General features: G+C 41.4%; 2 protein-coding genes across 4 annotated transcripts in view; one reads left to right on the top strand and one right to left on the bottom strand.

The window, feature by feature from the left end:
• Positions 1–20,609, top strand: part of LOC108101089 (angiopoietin-4) — a 224,589-nt gene that overhangs the window by 74,112 nt on the left and 129,868 nt on the right. For all 3 annotated transcript variants that reach the window (XM_043208470.1, XM_043208472.1, XM_043208471.1), the window contains exons 2-3: positions 9,417–10,418; positions 10,473–10,725. In XM_043208470.1, coding sequence (XP_043064405.1) covers positions 9,417–10,418; positions 10,473–10,725 — 1,255 coding nt within the window. The remainder of the gene's footprint in view (positions 1–9,416; positions 10,419–10,472; positions 10,726–20,609) is intronic.
• On the bottom strand, positions 15,997–16,940 carry LOC122320304 (protein NipSnap-like). Its single transcript, XM_043208475.1, has one exon. It carries the CDS (start codon positions 16,690–16,692, stop codon positions 16,330–16,332), a length of 363 nt encoding a protein of 120 aa, XP_043064410.1. The 5' UTR covers positions 16,693–16,940; the 3' UTR covers positions 15,997–16,329.

Here is a 20,609-nt window from a genome sequence, read left to right as displayed (position 1 = left end):
AAAAAACACCGGTAGCACTCCGGGAGTGCCGGCAGAAGTGAAAACTTCAATATTAACGTTGTGTTTAATTATAAGTATAAAAGTACTATAATTTATGAGAGAGGTAGAATACAATGTTTATTTATTGCGCTATCGTACACAAATATGGCAATTTATATGTTGTTATTTATAATATTATATCGTTATTTATATATTACATTAAATTTTATCTCTCAGAAAAATCAACTTCCATCCATAATTTCGACGACTTTTACACCATCGTTATTATCAGAATCATCATCGCAAATTTTTACAACTTATACAATTGGTTTATGATAACTGAAGTAAGAAACAAACAGTTTTGATTCGAACCTATTTAAGTGTAAGTACAAGGTAGTCTCGTCGGCTTTTTTTCTCCCCTATTGGGTACTACAATGAGTGCGAGTGAGAGGGTGTTTTCCCGTAAGTGCGAAAGAAACAGAAGAAGATGATGTCGTTTTACCCTTATGCTGTGCACGGGGTTTAAAAAGGACTGTTATATGACCATGAGTATTAATTTTTCCGAAATTTTAGATTTTTACACAAAGCTGTCAGGACTCGCTTCCATATTGTTCACATTTCAAAATATTTTTCTGCAATATTACATGTTACGCCTTGTATGTGCTTGCTGCAATAATTGCAACAAGTATTTTTCACAAGCACACAAGGGTTAACGTTTTGAGAAAAAATCGTCCGCGGACAACCTCTCACTTCGAAATCCTGAGCGCACTGAACCATAGGGGAAAAAACCCGAGCGATTTTGCAGCCGACGAGACTACCTTGTATCATGGTACAATTATACTTGTACCATGCCTTGTATAATTGTACCATGACTCAGGCACGGTAGAAAGAGTGGGAGATACTAGTTCCTCTCCCTTCTCCTCGATCTTACGCTTTTTCGATCAGCATAACGGGACCCTGACGCGAGTTTGAATGTTTTTACCCTGCTCAGCGCCGCTAAAGAAGTTTTCACTTCAAAAAATTTGATAATGATCGGATCATTAGTTTTTGAGTAATCACTGCAGCAAATTTGGAAAATGCTGTTTCGAGAAAAACGCGTTTAAAGATAAAATGATCGTTTGCACTGTTATGAGAGCGGCTGCTCTTTAAATTGTTATAACTCAAAAACTACTTGAGATATCTATTTTAAATTTTCATATGTTATTTTTAAAGGTGAAATCTACCGAAATATGAAAAAATTTTTTTTTTGATTTTTTTTAAAACTAGACACTAATTGTGCCCCTTAATTGTCTCCCTGCGTTTTTTTTTTTTTTTTTTTTTGTTTTTTGTTCAACGTTGAATTAATATGCGTTAAGCAAGTACCAGTGCTATTGAGCGATTGCAGTTTTCAATATGTGCCCATAACACCGCTTCCAATATGGTATTTCTATGAGTGTGTTTAATTTGGATTGTAACTATACGATCACAATGGTTCTCTGTCGTGTTACTATAGATTTTGTATGAGTCTAGTCGTTTTCTACAGTTAAGTTGTAACTGCTAGGGTGCTATATACATACATAGAAAAACCCGAGATAACTTCTTATTTTGGTAGAAAGGATTTTGTTGGGTCAGTGAGCTTTTTCAAAGACCATTACCTTTGGTGGTGCCCAAGTAAAATAATAACGCACAAATTTCGACTTAAATATGCACTTATTTATTAACCTGGCACCAAGGCCTTAAATGTACAAAGTTAGCTTGTTGTAGTAGATTTAGTTAGGCAGGCAGACCGAATTGTCTGTGCCTATTTTTCAGCGAAAGGGTATGTTGGGCAGGCAGACCGATTTGTCTGTGCCTTTTGCAGCGAAAGGGTAGGTTAGCAGGCAGACCGATTTGTCTGTGCTTTAGACGAAAGTATGATGGGCAGGCAGACCGATTTGTCTGTGCCGTTTTAGTCGCGAAAGTATATAAAGCCGAGATTTGGCAGGCGATCAGCGATCGTGCCTTCTATGTGCGTGTACAAATTCGAACTGTTATGAAGCTTGCCGTGGACTAATGCCAGGAAGCGATAAGCGAACAAGTGCAAAGGTAGTTAGCAATGACAATCAAAACAGTGCTGCCGCGCAGGGCAAATAGCAAAATAAAGGGAGAACATCGAGAATTTGGTTTTACGTTACGATTTGAAATTAGTGGTTTGATTTAGGCTGCGGCATGACCAAACATACTCCCCCGTTGGAAGACCAGGGCTTTCAACCAGATCCAGCTTCGGCAGCACGCACAGCTTGCGGACAGCTCTGCGAGTGACTCCAGTTGAAGTTCGTATCACTGCTACACGAGCGACTCCACCGGATCCAGGCACCAATTCCATGACCCTGGGTATTGGCCATTTCAATGGAGGCAAAGTGGAGACGACCTCGTTGACTCGTAGCGCAGGTTTGGGAGTGCGCCACTTTGACCATTGCTGTAACAGGGTCAAGTACTCTTCACGACACCGTGACCAGAAGATTTGTTGGAAGTAGGAAATTCTCTGCCAGCGGTCCAAACGGTTGAAGTTCAGCTTTGTGACGTCAGGCTCAGAGTACAACACCAGTGGAACTGTGCCAAGAAAGTGTGCAGGAGTTAGCGCCTCAAGATCTGCCGGATTCTCTGAAAGAGGGAGTAAAGGTCGTGAGTTTACAATCGCCGCAATGTGGCAAACGAGAGTACGCAATTCATCGAACGATAATAACGATGGGCCAACAGAACGGTAGAAATGAAATTTGGCCGTTTTTACTGCAGCCTCCCAGAGACCTCCAAAGTGAGGTGAACGAGGGGGAATAAAACGCCACTCAATCGAATCTTCCAGGCAGAATTCTTCAATCGCTCGAATGTGGGGGCTCGATAAGAACAGATTCTTCAGCTCAGCTAGCTCGTTCTTGGCTCCAACGAAGTTCGTGGCATTATCCCACCATATTCGGACAGGTTTGCCTCTGGTGAGAATAAACCGCTTCAGTGCTCCCAAAAATGCTTGTGTCGAAAGATCCTGGACAAGCTCCAGATGGATCGCTTTCGTCGCGAAAAAGATGAAAACGCAGATGTACGTTTTCACAGGCACCTTGTTTCGAACTCCGGTTTTGTAATAAAATGGACCGCAGAAGTCCAGACCAGTAACCATGGACGTAGACGTGGCGTTTACACGATCCTTGGGCAAGTCAGCGATTATGTGTTGAGAAAGCTGTGGTTTGGCACGAAAGCATATGACGCATTTGGACGCTGCAGCTGACACTGTTTTCCGGCCACCTATTGGCCAAAACTGAAGGCGCATGTGAGCAAGCAGAGCTCGTGGACCAGAATGCAAGTTCCTCCGATGCAAGTCCAGTATAATGGCACGTGTAACTGGATGCTGGCGTGGCAGTATGACAGGATGCTGCGCATTGTAATCCAAGGACGAATTCTGTAGACGGCCACCAACTCGCATCAGACCGAAGCTATCGATGAATGGCAATAGAGAGGACAACGGGCTGGATGATGAAATTTGCTGCTTAGAATGCAGTCTCCAGTAGTTATCAGCCAGGTTGCTCATTTGGATACATCTGATGAGTATCTGAGTGCCCATCTTGACATTTTTGACGGCAAGACCAGGACGTCTTTTACGGCGTGCAAATTTGTATTCGAATCCGAAAGTGTGGGTCATCTTTTGACAGGAATTCACGAGATTGCGTTTTAAGGGTAGATCCACTTTGGTAGAGACGCCAACCAAAATGCCCTTTCTGAACTCGGGCAGAGTCTTCACAGGCAAACAAGGTTCAGGCCAATCGTGCTGATTCTTGAGAAGAAACGCTGGGCCTCTGAACCAAAGGGCAGATTCCAGAAGCTCTCTCGGGGAAGCTTCTATTGAGAAGATGTCGGCTGGATTGCAGTCAGTCGGTATATTTATGCCACTGGATAGCTCTTTAATTAAAGATACTTGATTAGTAACAAATACTTGAAATCGTAAAGGTTCATAGCTTATCGATGATAGCGCTTCAGCAGAAACGAAGAGCTTCATGTTGCGTACGTCCCGCATCAGTTGCGCTAGTAGCAAGGCAGGGCAGAACTCCAATTCGGAAACCGTGAGAGTCTTCCAAGGTGCCACACGAGACATTGAAAAAAGTAGATGCACCTCTCGTTCGCCATCAGCTGTTGGATCCAACGCACGACGAAGAATCTCCATTTGATAGGTACGACCCAGGTCAGATGGCAACAGGACAACAGGAGAGCTCTTATCCCACTCCAACCTTTCTCTCCAGACTTGTTGCAGGAAGATTTTGGCCTTGGTAGATGGCTTTGGAGAGACCTGTATGGAAGAAAGGGAAAAACGAAGAACATCCGCTACAGGGTCCCAGGCAAGACCGAGCGTCTTGTCGCTGCCATCGTCTATCTTCAGGAATGTTTCCTTTTCCAAGTCAGGAATTTGATCACGGACGTCGTTGATTTCGAGAACCTCCTGTGTTGATTGCCCTCCCTTCTCATAATTCGCCAATAGATGCATCGTTCGAACGGATAAAAAGGTTAGTTCCGCCACGGGAGCTCGCTGAACCTCGGACGAAGGCTGAGAGCCAGGGTGCAAAGGGCTATGACGCTTGGTCCCTTTTCGCTTACGCAATTCAACATTCAATTTTGTTTTTGTTGAGATGAAAAGCTCCTCGAAGTCATCGCGCACCACACTACCAATTTCATCAAAGTCCAGCTGCTCAAGTCTGTTGTGGATCTGGAAAAAGGCAGTCTTGATCTCGTCCAGGCGTTGAACACGAAGCTCCAATTCCTCCACGCTCATTTCCTGGAGCTTGTCGGCAGTCAGGGCCTTCTCGAAGGCTTTCGTTTTGGAAAGCATTGACTCAGCCTTCAGCTTGAGACATTTTGCTCCCGCAACTGGAGCAGAAACAGTTTGGTTCGTTGACATTTTATTAAGTTTGATTTTAATTGCTTGAGAATTTATCACTTGCACACTAAAAAAGTTCCACTGTGCAATGATTAGCGCCAAAATTCTAAGCCAGCGAAAACGAAGCGGAATCTATGTGTAAGCCTATTGCATATGCAATGTAGGCAATGAACCCGCGCACAAACGTTTTTCGCCGCTGTAAAACGTTCAAAGCGGGAACGAAGGCACAAAGCGAATACGAAAATGCACTTTACGATGCGCGGGGGCGGGCGTGTACGAGACTCTAGCGAAGTTTATGTACATACATATATGCGCGATCACCAACTTTAACCGAACGAAAATAATAAAATTATTTGTTCGATTTTTCGAATTTTTATTGTTTCAGTATCACTATCACGTCGGGGTCACCAAAATGTTGGGTCAGTGAGCTGATGGTGGTGCCCAAGTAAAATAATAACGCACAAATTTCGACTTAAATATGCACTTATTTATTAACCTGGCACCAAGGCCTTAAATGTACAAAGTTAGCTTGTTGTAGTAGATTTAGTTAGGCAGGCAGACCGAATTGTCTGTGCCTATTTTTCAGCGAAAGGGTATGTTGGGCAGGCAGACCGATTTGTCTGTGCCTTTTGCAGCGAAAGGGTAGGTTAGCAGGCAGACCGATTTGTCTGTGCTTTAGACGAAAGTATGATGGGCAGGCAGACCGATTTGTCTGTGCCGTTTTAGTCGCGAAAGTATATAAAGCCGAGATTTGGCAGGCGATCAGCGATCGTGCCTTCTATGTGCGTGTACAAATTCGAACTGTTATGAAGCTTGCCGTGGACTAATGCCAGGAAGCGATAAGCGAACAAGTGCAAAGGTAGTTAGCAATGACAATCAAAACAGTGCTGCCGCGCAGGGCAAATAGCAAAATAAAGGGAGAACATCGAGAATTTGGTTTTACGTTACGATTTGAAATTAGTGGTTCCGATTTGTCCGAAGGTGGTTCTCAAAATGTAATTCCACCTAACCAACCAAATATACCCCCACAAGAGGCTTCTGAGACCGGACTACCGGCCCAAATTGCCACCGCAGGCCCACTGCCTGCAGTAGCAAAACCCCTCACAGTGGTTCCACAAATGAGACAAATATTTGTTTCTCGGCTGGCCCCTGATCTCACATCATTTGATGTCACGTCTTACATTAAAGACAAAATTAATGCCGATAAAGTAAAGGTGGAAAAATTCAATTTTTCATACGCTAGGAACATTTCATCTTTCAAGATAAGTGTTCCTGACGAACTTTTTAACACCATATGCTCGAGCGACTTTTGGCCAGCAAAAATGGTGGTTAAGGAGTTCGTAGCGAAAATAAAAAGAAAGGCCCTACGGGAATTAAACTCCCCGGCCGGGACCAACAAACCGCGCCGTCTTTACCCCCAAAAAACTAACCACTAACCTCCTAATTAGCTATCAGAATACAAGAGGTTTGCGTAGCAAGCTAACCAAATTGTATACTGATAGCTTTTCGTTTGCATCCCAAGTTATTGTGTTCACAGAAACCTGGTTAAAGCCGGAGATCTTTAGCTCCGAAGTTTTTCCCGGTAAGTACACAATATATAGGCATGACCGTCCCTCTAGACGAGGAGGGGGCGTCCTTATTGCAGTGGACGCTAACCTCACGTCAGAAGAGGTTTTGACAGAAGATCATTTAAACTTTGAGCTAGAATTTGTATGCGTAAAACTGTCTGTTGCTGGCAGGTTAATTTTAATTACCTGCTCTTACATACCTCCTTCGTCCGAACTTGAGGACTATTTTAGGCACCTATCAGTTATAAAGTCAATTTCGAGTTCTTTGTCCGATATGGATCAGTTAGTAGTTCTAGGTGATTTTAATATACCTGGAACTACGTGGTCCTCGGATGATAATTCCAATGCTTTACAACCCTTAGGCCAAAATGAATTCATTGACGGTCTACTTGACATACCTCTGTGTCAGGTAAACCATGTTCGAAATTCTTTAGATCGCTTACTTGATTTGTGCCTCGTCTCAAATCCTGAAAGTGTTGTTCTTTCTAGAGCTACTCCACTTACGCTGCCTGAAGATCCATATCACCCTGCTTTCGAGGTGACTATCGACATTGGTATAACAGTAAAAAATAATGCTTTAAAGTCAGCCAAGCGAATTCATTGTTTTCGCAAGGCTAACTTTCTGAGACTTAATCATCTTATATCTGGCAATGACTGGTCCGATCTCTATTCCTGCAATAATATGGAAGACGCCATTACAATTTTTTATTCGGCAATCAAACTGTTTTTTAACTCGTGTGTTCCGCTATATAACCCGTCAACATCCCATAAACCACCTTGGTTTAGTAAGGAGTTAACACACCTTAGGAATGTAAAGTCCAGACTTTATAAAAAATATAAAATTTCAGGTTGTCAGTCTGTTTTTGGAAAATACATAAGAGCTCGGTCAAACTTTACCGTGCTTAACGCTCAGTGTTACAAAAATTATTTAGTCCGTTGCAGGTCCCAGTTTTTACGGGATCCCAAACAGTTCTATAATTTTGTCAACACTAAGCGCAGATCATGTTCCTTTCCGCCTTCGCTTTCGTTTGAAAGTAGGACGGCTAACACTGATCAGGCAATAGCCGATCTGTTTGCCCAATTCTTTCAAACAACTTACTCAACAGTGTCTTCAAGTGAGCAATATTTATACGCAATACCTAAGTCGAACCTAATATTTCGTCCCACCTTAAACGAAAGCTCCCTACTTTTGGATCTTCAACGTGTTACACCAGTTTACTCCCCAGGTCCTGACGGGATTCCTGGGTGCGTTCTTAAACACTGTGCAAATGCATTGTGTAAACCCCTTCTCAAGCTGTTTACCCTATCCCTACAAACTTGTCAGTTTCCCCTTATTTGGAAGGAGTCATTTGTTATTCCCCTTCATAAAAAGGGAAGCAAGTCGGATGCTTGCAATTATAGAGGTATTTCTAAATTGTCAGCAATTCCAAAGCTTTTCGAACGTGCAGTAACCCCCCACTTGCAGCACCTTTGTAGATCAATCATATCTCCATGCCAACACGGATTTATGAAACGCAGGTCTACCACAACAAATCTTCTAGAGCTCACATCCTTCGTGATAGATGGCTTTAAAAATAATTTCCAAACTGATGTCATTTACACAGACTTCAGTAAAGCATTTGACTCTGTAAATCACTTCCTAATGATTCGCAAACTTGACATGATGGGGTTTCCAGCAGATCTTTTAAGTTGGATCTTTAGTTATCTCAGTGGCCGAACTCAAAGAGTCCTTTTCAAAAATTCCTTAAGTGGTCTCCTCAGAGTTACCTCTGGTGTACCACAAGGAAGCCATCTGGGACCATTACTTTTCACTTTGTTCATTAATGATCTTCCATCGATCATTACGCATTCCCGCGTACTTATGTACGCGGACGACGTAAAACTCTGTCTGCAGTATAATGATTGCTCCCGTCATTTAAGCCTTCAGGCAGACCTAAACAATTTTCAAAACTGGTGTCACGACAATTTACTAAAATTAAACAGCTCCAAATGCAAGCTGATGACGTTCTGTCGGGTCAATCCGCATAACGTCACCTATTCGCTAAGTGGTGGTGCCTTGGAAAGAATAGCGCTTGTTGACGATCTTGGCGTCCTATTGGACCCCAAACTTAAATTCACTCTGCATATTTCGAGCATGGTTAATAAAGCTAGGGGAATGCTTGGATTTATTAAACGATGGTCGAAGGAATTTGAGGATCCTTACGTTACCAAGGCTTTATTTATATCGTTGGTCCGGCCAATCCTCGAGTATGGGGCACCCGTTTGGAGTCCTCAATACGGAGTACATGCTGATCGCATTGAATCAGTACAAAAAAACTTTTTAATTTTTGCACTACGCCGCCTTAACTGGAATGCAAACCTATTCCTACCCTCATATTCGCATAGATTGCTCCTCATTAACCTGCCCTCCCTTACTAACCGTAGAACGATGCTTGGTACTGTATTTATTCATAACCTTATACGTGGTGATATTGACTGTCCTTATTTGCTGAGTAGACTAAATTTCTCGGTACCAAGTAGATTAACTAGAAATTATGTTCCTTTAGTTTTAAATCAGTGTAGACGTAATTATAACGTGCATGAGCCTTTCAGAGTACTTTGTTCTGACTACAATAGACTTTTTCCTATTTTATCCTCTTCTGACTCTCTGCAGCTCCTTAAGCAATTAGTTTTAACATTTCTGGCACATAATTAGATTGCTAAATTTAAACTTAAATTAAATTTAAAATTTTTCTTCGTTTTTAATTTTTTTTTCTTAATTAACATCGCGTCAAATTTTCCGCGAATCGTGCCGTACGATACACGGCTGTCGCCCCTCGGTCGGTTGGGCGGGTGGTGGGCCGTGGGACTACGCGCGTGAAAAAAAAAAAAAAAAAAATTTAGGCTGCGGCATGACCAAACAGATTTTTTGCTATATTTTTTTTCTTGCAATCAATATGATTATCTTTACAATGATTTGTTTAAAATTCCTTTTTATCATATCTTTCTTTCAGAGAACAACAGTTACTGAACATATTTGACATTTTTATAAGCACTCTTGAAGGTAAACTAAAACGAGTTGATAGTCTTGATAAAACAGTTGATGAAATCATGCAAAATATGGATGTGTTACAAAATCGCGTAGCGGACAACATAGAAAAAACTGATTTAATTATATCTCAGCTGAATGAAATAGGGAAATCAATTTCTAACGGCATGCCCATTCAGTCTCCGTATATAGAGGTTTTCGACCAAACTACAGAGCAGATACGAAATTCTTCCATTTTTTTCAAGAAAGAAATCGTTAAGTTGGATGGAAAAGTAACTGATATAGATAATAAGCTTGAAGTCCTGAAAGTCCAAATTGACAATAATTTTTTGCAAGTTGAAGACTTTAATGGCGAAGCTAGTGAGAAAAAACCTGTCACAATAAATGTGAGCGATATTACAAAAGCGTTGAGTTCTGAAGCTATGACACATGTTTCATCTGAATTAAGTGAACTTCGAGATTCAACTAATAGCATTGATAAGAAATTACAATTTCATATAAACATAGTTTCTGAAAATATTGCGAAGATGATAAGTATGATTCATGACATTCATTTTGCTGTGGTCGATAGTAACAAAGAACTAAAAACATTTAATTTAACAACGGAGCAGGCTCCAATTAAATCAAGCAAACTTGATATTCTACCTAAACAAAAGAGACCTATGGTTGTGTCTGAAAAAATTGATGAAGTTTGGGACGTCGTAGTTGACACAAAATCAACTGTGGATAATCTTCTTCCCAAGTCCGCTGCTCTTCTAACACAAACTCAACGCCAAGAACGAGCAATAGATGAAATTCATCAGGATCTTAAAACGAAAACCAATTTAATTATTAACAATTTAGATATGGTTGAAAAACGGTTAAAAAAACATGAAAATTATGTTCAAAAATTAGCTAACCTACCTGATCACTCTGAGCTTTTACCAAATGGCACTTTTGACAGCTTCTCCGAACAAGACACAAATAAGTAAGTAAACCTATATTGTCTTAATATATTTATTAAACAATTTATTATTTTAAGCCGCGCTATATTTGATACAACTTTAAAACCATCTATAATGACCACTATTCAACCTACAACATTTACATCCTCAACTGAAGATAATATAATGCTGGGTCAATTATACACAATGTCATCAACCGTCAACACTACTTATAATGCATCGAAAACAGCAGTTCGAAAAGATGGAATTATTTTTCCAAGCATTAAAAAAAAACCAGCTATTCAGAATAACACGGTTTTTAATGATGTTGTATCGCTAAAGGATTATAAAGTAAGTTTTAATAAACAATATATGAACTTACAATTTAAGGGATGCTTCTCGGTACTAAAAAGGTGTAAACGCACCATGACTTTGTTGCAAAATACTCAATATCTTTTTCTAGGTAACTTTGTCATATTCTTTATAAGAACGAAAAGATTTTATTTTAGCTCTAACTAGAGTTCGGATTGACAGAATTATGTTTTCGTGGTTTGGTAAACTGCCTCATCCGTGTCAGCTGCCTCCACGATCCGGGTGGAATACCGCCGCCGAATCTTTTGGAGTTGTACTATCTGGGCTGGGGAAGCGACACCGTTCCCACACTAGTGTGAACAGGTGCCGTGCTCTTAAGGCGTACGCCCTTTGCAACAGTAGCCTCCTGCCCCCTTGCTCTGTCCCGGCCGGACCACTGGATGTTGGCCCAGTTCTCAACGTCGGTCTAAGCGTACGCCCTGTATCCGTCAAATAATCTTTGAACGAGACGCTATGTCCACACGAACGTTCCACCCTAGCCTCCACTGCTGTGTGGCCTTTGACTCCCGGGATCTGCTGCTCTAGGAATCTGGAGACACCGTAGGGTTCTCGACGTACACTCCTTTAAAACCCGTACAGTTCAACTGCCCATCCTTCTCCGTAATCCTCGCCACGAGATGGATCAAGCACACGTCTGGTCGCAATAGCCTTGTTTTAGCCGCGTGACGCCTACAGGACCTCAGCTACCTGTGTCTCAATTCGGAGACCTGAGGACTTAAATTCCGAATGTCTCGACGTAGCTAACTTCCTCCTTGTACGCTCAGCTGCTTGTACTTCTTTTTGCCATTGCCCACGATGCTCCTTGTAGCTTGTGCCGCGATGATCCTGTTTTCTTGTCGAATGTTGAATACTCGCGCTCTGCGTTTTGCTCAGTGATGTATGCTCGTATTTCGTTTCCTGCCAACTGATGTATACTCGCGTTTTGCTTCTCGCTGACTCATCCCCACCGAAGCGTGGACTCCGCTTATATTGGCCACCACGACGGTGTTTCCTATTCCGCCCGAGATGTTTCCCTCTTCTTTCCCTCTCTTTGTTTTCGAGCCTCTTGGTATCTCTTCCCCTCGCCCTCTGGTCACACTGACTTCTTTTCGATCTGTTGCTACCGCCATGCGGCAAATCCTTCGACCGCCTTCTACAGACGGTGTTCCCGGGCTCAGACTATATCTCCTATTCTGGGCTTCTATTCTCTCCATCTCAGGTTGTAGTGTCTGCTCTTATCTTTAGCGGTCATTTCTAAATTGCGACGCTCGACTTCAAACAACTCCGAGTTTCTGGGCGTTTTCGGTTGGTTCTCCGTTACCTTTACTGTTTCTATTGTTTCTTGGTCAGACAAGCTGTTTCGCAGTCGTGGTTCAAGCCATTGACGGGGAAAGGCTGGAAAATAACCAGTCGAGTCCGACACGCTCGAGTTGGCTGCTTGCATGAGTTCAAGCCATTTCTCTGGTCCTCTTCCGTGAATTGTGCTGTCATTTTCTTTCCCGTTCTATTGGCCCGTTTTGTCGTTCCATTTCGCTTAGAAACTTTTTGAACGCATTGCTTGCGAACTGTACTCCGTTGTCCCTTCTCTGAAAAACTAGAAACATCTGGATTTAGGTCCCACAAACTCAGGATCCGGCCGCCGGACGCGCAATTGTTCTTTGGGTGCCTCTATGCCCAGCTATTGGTGAGTCATTGTTGTTCCACGAAACTGTTCCTCGCATATCGTGCTGTACACGCAGCTACCAAGCAAGCTACCTCGTCCTCATTGCCGGCCCTGCAATACGTAATCCGGGAATTTCTGTTGCTGGGTTTTTACTTTCTGGTGCATGTCCTTAATCCAGCCTCCATCATCCAATACTCCCTCTTTGGCTATTAGCAATATTTCCGGCAACGGTTGTCTGGATAGAGTATCGGCTACCACGTTCAGCTGACTCTTTCGGTAACTTACTTTGCAGTCATACGGCTGCAATCATAGGGCCCACCTTGCGATTCATCTGAAAGGGCTCTCGATGCTGTTTAGCCATTTCAATGCCAAATATTTCGTTACTACCCCTTCCAGGTACGGGTTGCCCAGACGAGGGCTAGGCATTCTTTCTCCGTAGTGGAATAGTTATTCTCCGCCCCATTCAGGGTTCGACTCGAGTATGAGATAACCTTCTCGCCTTCCTGGCAAGAGATCCAGTCGTTATCTCATACTTAGAATCGCCCCCTATCGCTGGCATCTGTTTGCGAAGTGAATGGCTTTTCAAAGTCTGGACAGGTCAGCAGGGGGTACACTACCTTTTCTTTACTTCTTCGAACGCCTTTTGGTGTTGCGGCGTCCATACCCACTTTGTACCTTTCCGGAGAAGATCGTTTAACGGATTTAATATTCTTGCGAAATCTGGCACGAATCGGTGGTACTACTACGCTCCGCCCGAATATCCTATTCCTTGGCTTGTCACACGGTATCCCAGGCACAAAAGCTCTGGCTTGAAGAATTGACATTTTTACGGGCTTATTTTTAAATTGGCTTCCTTTAAGCGCTTGAACACGTTATTGAACACCCTTATTAAATAACTTTATTTTTGTATTTTGAAAAACCTATGTTTTTGAATTTAATTTTTTAAATTTTTCGTTTTAATTAAAAAATTAATTTGATTTATTTTAAAAACCTATTACAAACACAGCAACCATAAAATAATCAAAAAAAAATTTTTTTTCCTCCTTTTGCTTAGTGCGTCTTCCGGTTATAACGACGAAAAATGGTCGGTCCCTTTAAAGTCGTTATAACCGGATTCTACTGTACTTGCATCCGACTTGTTCCTCTTTTTATGAAGGGGAATAACAAATGACTCCCTCCAAACATGGGAAACTAACAAGTTTGTAGGAATAGGGTAAACAGCTCGAGAAGGGGCTTACACAATGCATTAGCACAGTGTTTAAGAACACACCCAGGAATCCGGTCAGGACCTGGGGAGTAAGCTGGTGTAACACGTTGAAGATCCAAAAGAAGGAAGCTTTCGTTTAAAGTGGGACGAAATATTAAGTTCGACTTAGGTATGGCGTATAAATATTGCTCATTTGAATGAGACTCTGTGGAGTAAGTGGTTTGAAAGAATTGGGCAAACAGATCGGCTATTGCCTGATCACTATTAGCGGTCATACTTTCAAACGAAAGCGAAGGCGGAAAGGAACATGATCTGCGCTTAGTGTTGACAAAATTATAGAACTGTTTGGGATCCCGTAAAAACTGGGACCTGCAACGGACTAAATAATTATGGCAGGAGTACAGATCAGTTAGCCCTGCGAAAACAATGAGTTCGCATGGCTGCCTTTATAGCATTATTTTTAACTGTTATACCAGTGTCGGTAGTCAACTCGAAAGCAGGGTGATAGGGATCTTCAGGCAGCGTAAGTGGTGTTGCCCTAGAAAGAAAAACAGTTTCAGGATATAAGACAAGGCACAAATCAAGTAAACGATCTAATGAGTTTCGAACATGGTTTACCTGACACAAAGGTATGTCAAGTAGACCATCAATGAATTCATTGCGGCCTATAGGTTGTAAAGCATTGGAATTATCATCCGAGGACAATGTAGTTCCAGGTATATTAAAATCACCTAGAACTACTAACTGATCCATATCGGAGAAAGAACTCGAAATTTACTTTATAACAGATAGGTGCCTAAAATAGTCCTCAAGATCGGACGAAGGAGGTACTTAAGAGCAGGTAATAAAAATTAACCTGCCAGCAACAGACAGTTTTACGCATAAAAATTCTAACTTTAAGTTCAAAGGAACATCTGTCAAAACCTCTTCTGACGTGAGGTTAGCGTCCACTGCAATAAGGACGCCCCCTCCCCGTCTAGAGGGACGGTCATGCCTATATATTGTGTACTTACCGGGAAAAACTTCGGAGCTAAAGATCTCCGGCTTTAACCAGGTTTCTGTAAACACAATAACTTGGGATGCAAACGAAAAGCTATCAGTATACAATTTGGTTAGCTTGCTACGCAACCCTCTTGTATTCTGATAGCTAATTAAGAAGTTAGTGGTTAGTTTTTTGGGGAAGGAGCTAAGGACGGCGCAGTTTGTTGGTCCCGGCCGGCGAGTTTTATTCCCGTAGGTCCTTTCTTTTTTATTTTTGCTACGAACTCCTTAACCATTTTTTTTGCCGGCCAAAAATCGCTCGAGCATATGGTGCTAAAAAGTTCGTCAGGAACATTTATCTTGAACGATGAAATGTTCCTAGCATATGAAAAGGTAAATTTTTCCACCATCACGTTATCGGCATTTATTTTGTCTTTAATATAAGACGAAACATCAAATGATGTGAGATCAGGGTGTAGCCGAGAAACAAATATTTGTTTCGCTTGTGGAATCACAATGAGGGGGTTTTGCTACTGCAGGTTGTGGAGCTGCAGTGACAATTTGGACCGGTAGTCCGGTCTCAGAAACCTCTTGTGGGGGAATATTTAGCGGATTAGGTGGAATTACAGCTGTCGCTTTAACAACGCTGCTGCGAGAGAGAGAGAGAGAGAGTCGAAGTGCAATGCCGACGTCACACTGTGTGTGCAGACCTCATAGTCTATTCCATGAGATGTCCTGTTATATTTCTAGTTTTTTCTCCTTTTTTTCCGAGTAAAACTGAATGTTTTAATTTTCCATATGCAATATGTGCAATAATACGCTCATTCAGTTTTCAGTATTTAGAAAAACCTATGTTTTTGAATTTAATTTATTAAATTTTTCGTTTTAATTAAAAAATTAATTTGATTTATTTTAAAAACCTATTACAAACACAGCAACCATAAAATAATCAAAAAAAAATTTTTTTTTCCTCCTTTTGCTTAGTGCGTCTTCCGGTTATAACGACGAAAAATGGTCGGTCCCTTTAACGTCGTTATAACCGGATTCTACTGTACTTGCATCCGACTTGTTCCCCATTTTATGAAGGGGAATAACAAATGACTCCCTCCAAACATGGGAAACTGACAAGTTTGTAGGGATAGGGTAAACAGCTTGAGAAGAAGTTTACACAATGCATTAGCACAGTGTTTAAGAGCACACCTTGGAATCCCTTCTGGACCTGGGGAGTAAACTGGTGTTACATGTTAAAGATCCAAAAGTAGGGTGCTTTCGTTTAAAGTGGGACGAAATATTAAGTTCGACTTAGGTATTGCGTATAAATATTACTCACTTCAATGAGACACTGTGGAGTAAGTTGTTTGAAAGAATTAGGCGAACAGATCGGCTATTGCCTGATCAGTATTAGCCGTCATACTTTCAATTTTTTTTTTTTAACAGTTTCATAATTGCTTTATTTTATAAAAACAAAATTGGTTTTGTTAAATTCAAAGGTCGTCGAAAGTGATACACGCATAGAGGCTTGTAAAAATTTCGAGAACAATTTCAACTTTGACATTAATTATACCACAAAAAAAAATTAAAATGATTGCATAGATAGCTGGCATTATTTACAATAACTATTTTACAGGAAAAGAGGCGAAGTCGTAACTCTCAGCAATTCACAGCAAAGGTGTTTAAGCGTTGGTAAGCTTCAAATTTACATCAGACTGCGAAGAAATATAGCCCGCCAGGTAATCATTGTGAAGGTGAGAACTCAGTTGGAGCAAGAACGCGGCAGTGCATCTCGCGAATTAATGGCAAACAGATATTGAAGATGACGGGATCGCAAGAGCTTCGAACGCTCTTGCATCAAACTGAGGTACTTCGGGTCGTTCCAAAGATCTTCCTTTGCCTGGTCAATCTTCTCAAAACTTCCGGTGTACTTCCAAAGGTGCAAGCATTGATCCATATCGCTCACCTGAACGGTCCATGATGCCACCAAATCGCAAGAAAGATTGGCCTTCTTATCGTTTATCAAACCAACAGTGTTTTTGTAGTTATTCAAATAGTTTCCCATCGAATCGGGCCTAACGTTGTGCGTGTGTAAAGCATAAATAATTTCCTTGTCGCTTAGCATTTGACTGTGCGATTCCTTCGTTTTTCGAACGAGTAGTTTTGAAAACTATGATTCTGAATCGTTGCAGGTTGAAGTCGTGGAAAGACACTGGACAGCGTTGTTGTTGTTGCTATTTTCGACGGCCAATAAGTTACGTACCTTCAATTATATATTGTGATATGCAGGCGATGATTTTGAGATGAGAATTTTTATTTGCTTGCCGGATTGCTAAAAACTAAAACAATATTCAAATGAAATGTTAACGTTGAAATGAAGTGAAAGCGAAGGCGGAAAAGAACATGATCTGCGCTTGGTGTTAACAAAATTATATAACTGTTTGGGATCCCGTAAAAACTGTGACCTGCAGCCGACTAAATAATTTTTGTAACAGTGAGCGTTAAGCACGGTAAAGTTTGACCGAGCTCTTATGTATTTTCCAAAAACAGACAGACAACCTGAAATTCTATATTTTTTTATAAAGTCTGGACTTTAAATTCCTAAGGTGCGTCAACTCTTTGCTAAGCCAAGGTGGTTTATTGGATGTTGACGGGTTATAGAGCGGAACACACAAGTTAAAAAACAGTTCGATTGACGAACAAAAAATTCTAATGGCAACTTCCATATTATTAAAAGAATAGATATCGGACCAGTCATTGCCAGATATAAGATGATTAAGTCTCAGAAAGTAAGCCTTGCGAAAACAATGAATTCGCTTGGCTGCCTTTGTAGCATTATTTTTAACTCTTACACCAGTGTCGATAGTCACCTCGAAAGCAGGGTGATACGGATCTTCAGGCAGCGTAAGTGGTGATGCTTTGGAGAGAAATAGAGTTTCAGGACTTGAGACAAGGCACAAATCAAGTAAACGATCTAATGAGTATCGAACATGGTTTACCTGACACAGAGGTATGTCAAGTAGACCGTCAATGAATTCATTTTGGCCTATGGGTTGCAAAGCATTGGAATTGTCATCCGAGGACTATGTAGTTCTTTGCAGGTAATTGTACAGAATATTCACCAGAGTCTAAACGACGAAAATTTGTCACGAAATGAACCTCAGCTGCCTTCATAGTAGAAGATCCACCTTCTGTTGCGATCCAACCAAGCCTCGTTTTCTGCAATAGGGGTATCCTAGCAGCCATCTTAATCTGCCCTACAGATAATAACTCAAAATACATGCCGATGAGAAGATCTACACGCTGAGATTTATAAAATTCAGGATCGGCCAACTGAATATTAGCGGAAATTTTCCGGCCATCGAGCTTAACTGTAAAACTGGGTTGATTGTCAGTAATCGCTGGAGCAACAAGAGCAGATAGACATCCGAGGTAATCGAAGGTATGCGACTTTAGCTTAATGCAAACGGAAACTCCTTCAGAGTCAAATCGAGCATCTCCAACAACAGATACAGATAGCTATAAATGGAATGACCACTGTTGTCACACACAATACATCCATGTCCCGAAGTGTTGGTGGAAATTAAGATGCTTTTGTTACGGGTTTTTCCTGATTGTGAACAATTTGAGTACAAAGCTTCAGTGTGCTCTTCGTTTTCCAATTTTTGACAACGCTTGGACAAAAATGTAGTAAACTGATTAATCGAAGAAATTTCATCAATTCTGCTGATTCTTCCCAATTGACCTAAATAAGAACGCAGTTTGACATTTGCTCTACCGAACCCATTGACTGAAGACCACGTAGATTAGCATTTATTTTATCAGACAGCATTATCATTATCAGCATTTTTAAAATATCTCTTAGTTTCGTAGCAGACTGCACAAAATGGCCATTATGTGAGATTGGAAAATTAGATGCTTATTAGTGAAACGGTTATTCAACAAAATGGCCATTATGTGAGATTGGAAAATTAGATGTTTTTTATTGAAACGGTTATTTAACAAATCCAAGGCTACAGCATAATTGTTTTCACAAATTTCCAATGAACTGTATCCTTCAGGCAAGCCTCTAAATGCAGCAACTTCTCAATGTTAGTGAGCTCAACGTCGTTGTCGATGATGGCCTTGAACACAGACTGAAAATCGGCAAATTCGGTATATCCACCAGAAAATACAGGCAATCTCAATTCAGGTAAATTAGATTATTTAGCCGCTCACGCGGAATGGAAATTCCTGGATAGCCCTGGCCTTAGTGTGGAACTACGAATTGCTTGACGCTTTCGTTCATCCAAGGCTCGACTTAACATAATTTTTGCTGATTAACTCCCCAAAGACATCGTGAACCATGCTGCCAATTTCATTAAAATCCAGCTCCTCAAGCCCGTCATGGACCTAGATAAATGCAGCCTGATTCTCGTCCAGGCGTTCAACACGAAATTCCAATTCTTCCTCACTCATTGCCTGGAGCTTCGCCACAGTCAGGGACTTCTCAAAGGCTTTAGCTTTAAAAGCATTGACTGTGCCTTTAATTTAAAATATCTTGCTTCCCCAACTGGAGCAGAAAGAGTTGTGTCTGTTGACATTGTAATAAATTTGCTTTTATTTTATCACTTGCAAACTAATTAAACTCCACTGTGCAATGATTTAAGCCAAAATTTTATGTGCGTCTATTTGCATATATGCAATATAGGCAATGAACTCGCGAAACAAAAAGCGGGAACGGAGGCGCGGGGCGGGTGTGCGAGACTCTAGCGAAGTTTACAGCTTGCGCTTATGTAAATAGAACAACTTTGAACCGAACGAAAATAATAAAATTAATTATATGGTTGCACTTTAGTTTTAGATTGTTCGAATTTCTATTGATTTTGTATCACGTCGGGGCCACCAAAAAGTTGGGTGTAAATGCCTCCAAAATAAAGACACTTACTGGTTAAGATTTGGTAGGAAACTGAATTTATTCTGTCTTGTGTTCGATATATATAGGAAATATTTCTATGAATCTACGGCATACGCAGAGGCCGCGTTTGCTATCAAAGCGGGAGAGTTATCTTTGACCCTCGTACATCAACCTTTTGGTGTGTACAAATCTTACAAAGATAAGTATATTTTTAGACTAAAATAGCCTGTACTTAAAACTATGAGTGTCAGCAGCACTCCTCGCTTATTGATAGTGTTTTATTAAAATTTTTAGTGAAAGGTTACCTCGACCCAACTGGATCTATTGTACCCCCTATCTGAGCTTAGAGCTCACCCATCAACCCGGCTCCTTCGATAAGGTTAAGAAGCTTTATCGGGTCGATGCTTCCAGAGGTCCCAAGTATAAGGAACCTGGACCCGAGGGTTCTGCTCCTCAGGCTACTTAGTGCTGGGCAATCTGATATTATGTGTAGGGAGGTTTCATCCTCGCTATCACAGAATCTGCATGTTTTCCTGTTTGTAATCCCTATATTAAATAGGTGTCTCCTTAGTTTGCAGTGTCCGGTTAGTAAGCCGGTAACTATCCTAAGTGAACTCTTCCCTAGTAGTATAAGCTTCTTAAACCTCTTCATGTCATAATTGACGATGAGGGTTTTGGCTTGTCTTTGGCCTGTGGTGTCTTCCCAACAGGCTTGCCTCATATGTACCTCTTCTGTTCTTAGGAAATCTTTGACTGTGTGTCTGCCTATGCCACAGTAAGGCTCGGGTCCTATAAAGGGTCGTTCCGCCCCTAGTTTTGCTAGCCTGTCGGCTAGTTCATTCCCGGATATGTCTTTGTGTCCTGGAATCCATCTTAATGACAGCCTGTTGTTGCTGCCCAGAAGGTTCAGCTTTGTTCTTTTTTCTCGAACCAGCTTCGAGGTGATTCTATTGCTGCATAGTGCAGTAATTGCCGCTCGACTGTCCGAGAGGATCGCAATGTCCTTGTTTGTGTACCCACGCTTCATATTGAGCTCTGCACACCGTCCTATGGCGCAAACTTCAACTTGGAATATGCTGGTGTATTGGCTTAACGATTCATGGTACTTGATTCGTGGTCCTACTACTCCAAGGCCAGTGCCTTGG

This window comes from Drosophila ficusphila, unplaced genomic scaffold, assembly GCF_018152265.1.
Source record: "Drosophila ficusphila isolate 14025-0441.05 unplaced genomic scaffold, ASM1815226v1 contig_47, whole genome shotgun sequence".
NCBI classification, from domain to species: Eukaryota; Metazoa; Arthropoda; class Insecta; order Diptera; family Drosophilidae; genus Drosophila; species Drosophila ficusphila.
This window is presented reverse-complemented; position numbering and strand designations above follow the sequence as displayed.

Excerpts from the sequence above, each read along its gene's own strand:
- LOC122320304 (XM_043208475.1), bottom strand. The coding sequence starts at position 16,692 with ATGCTAAGCGACAAGGAAATTATTTATGCTTTACACACGCACAACGTT.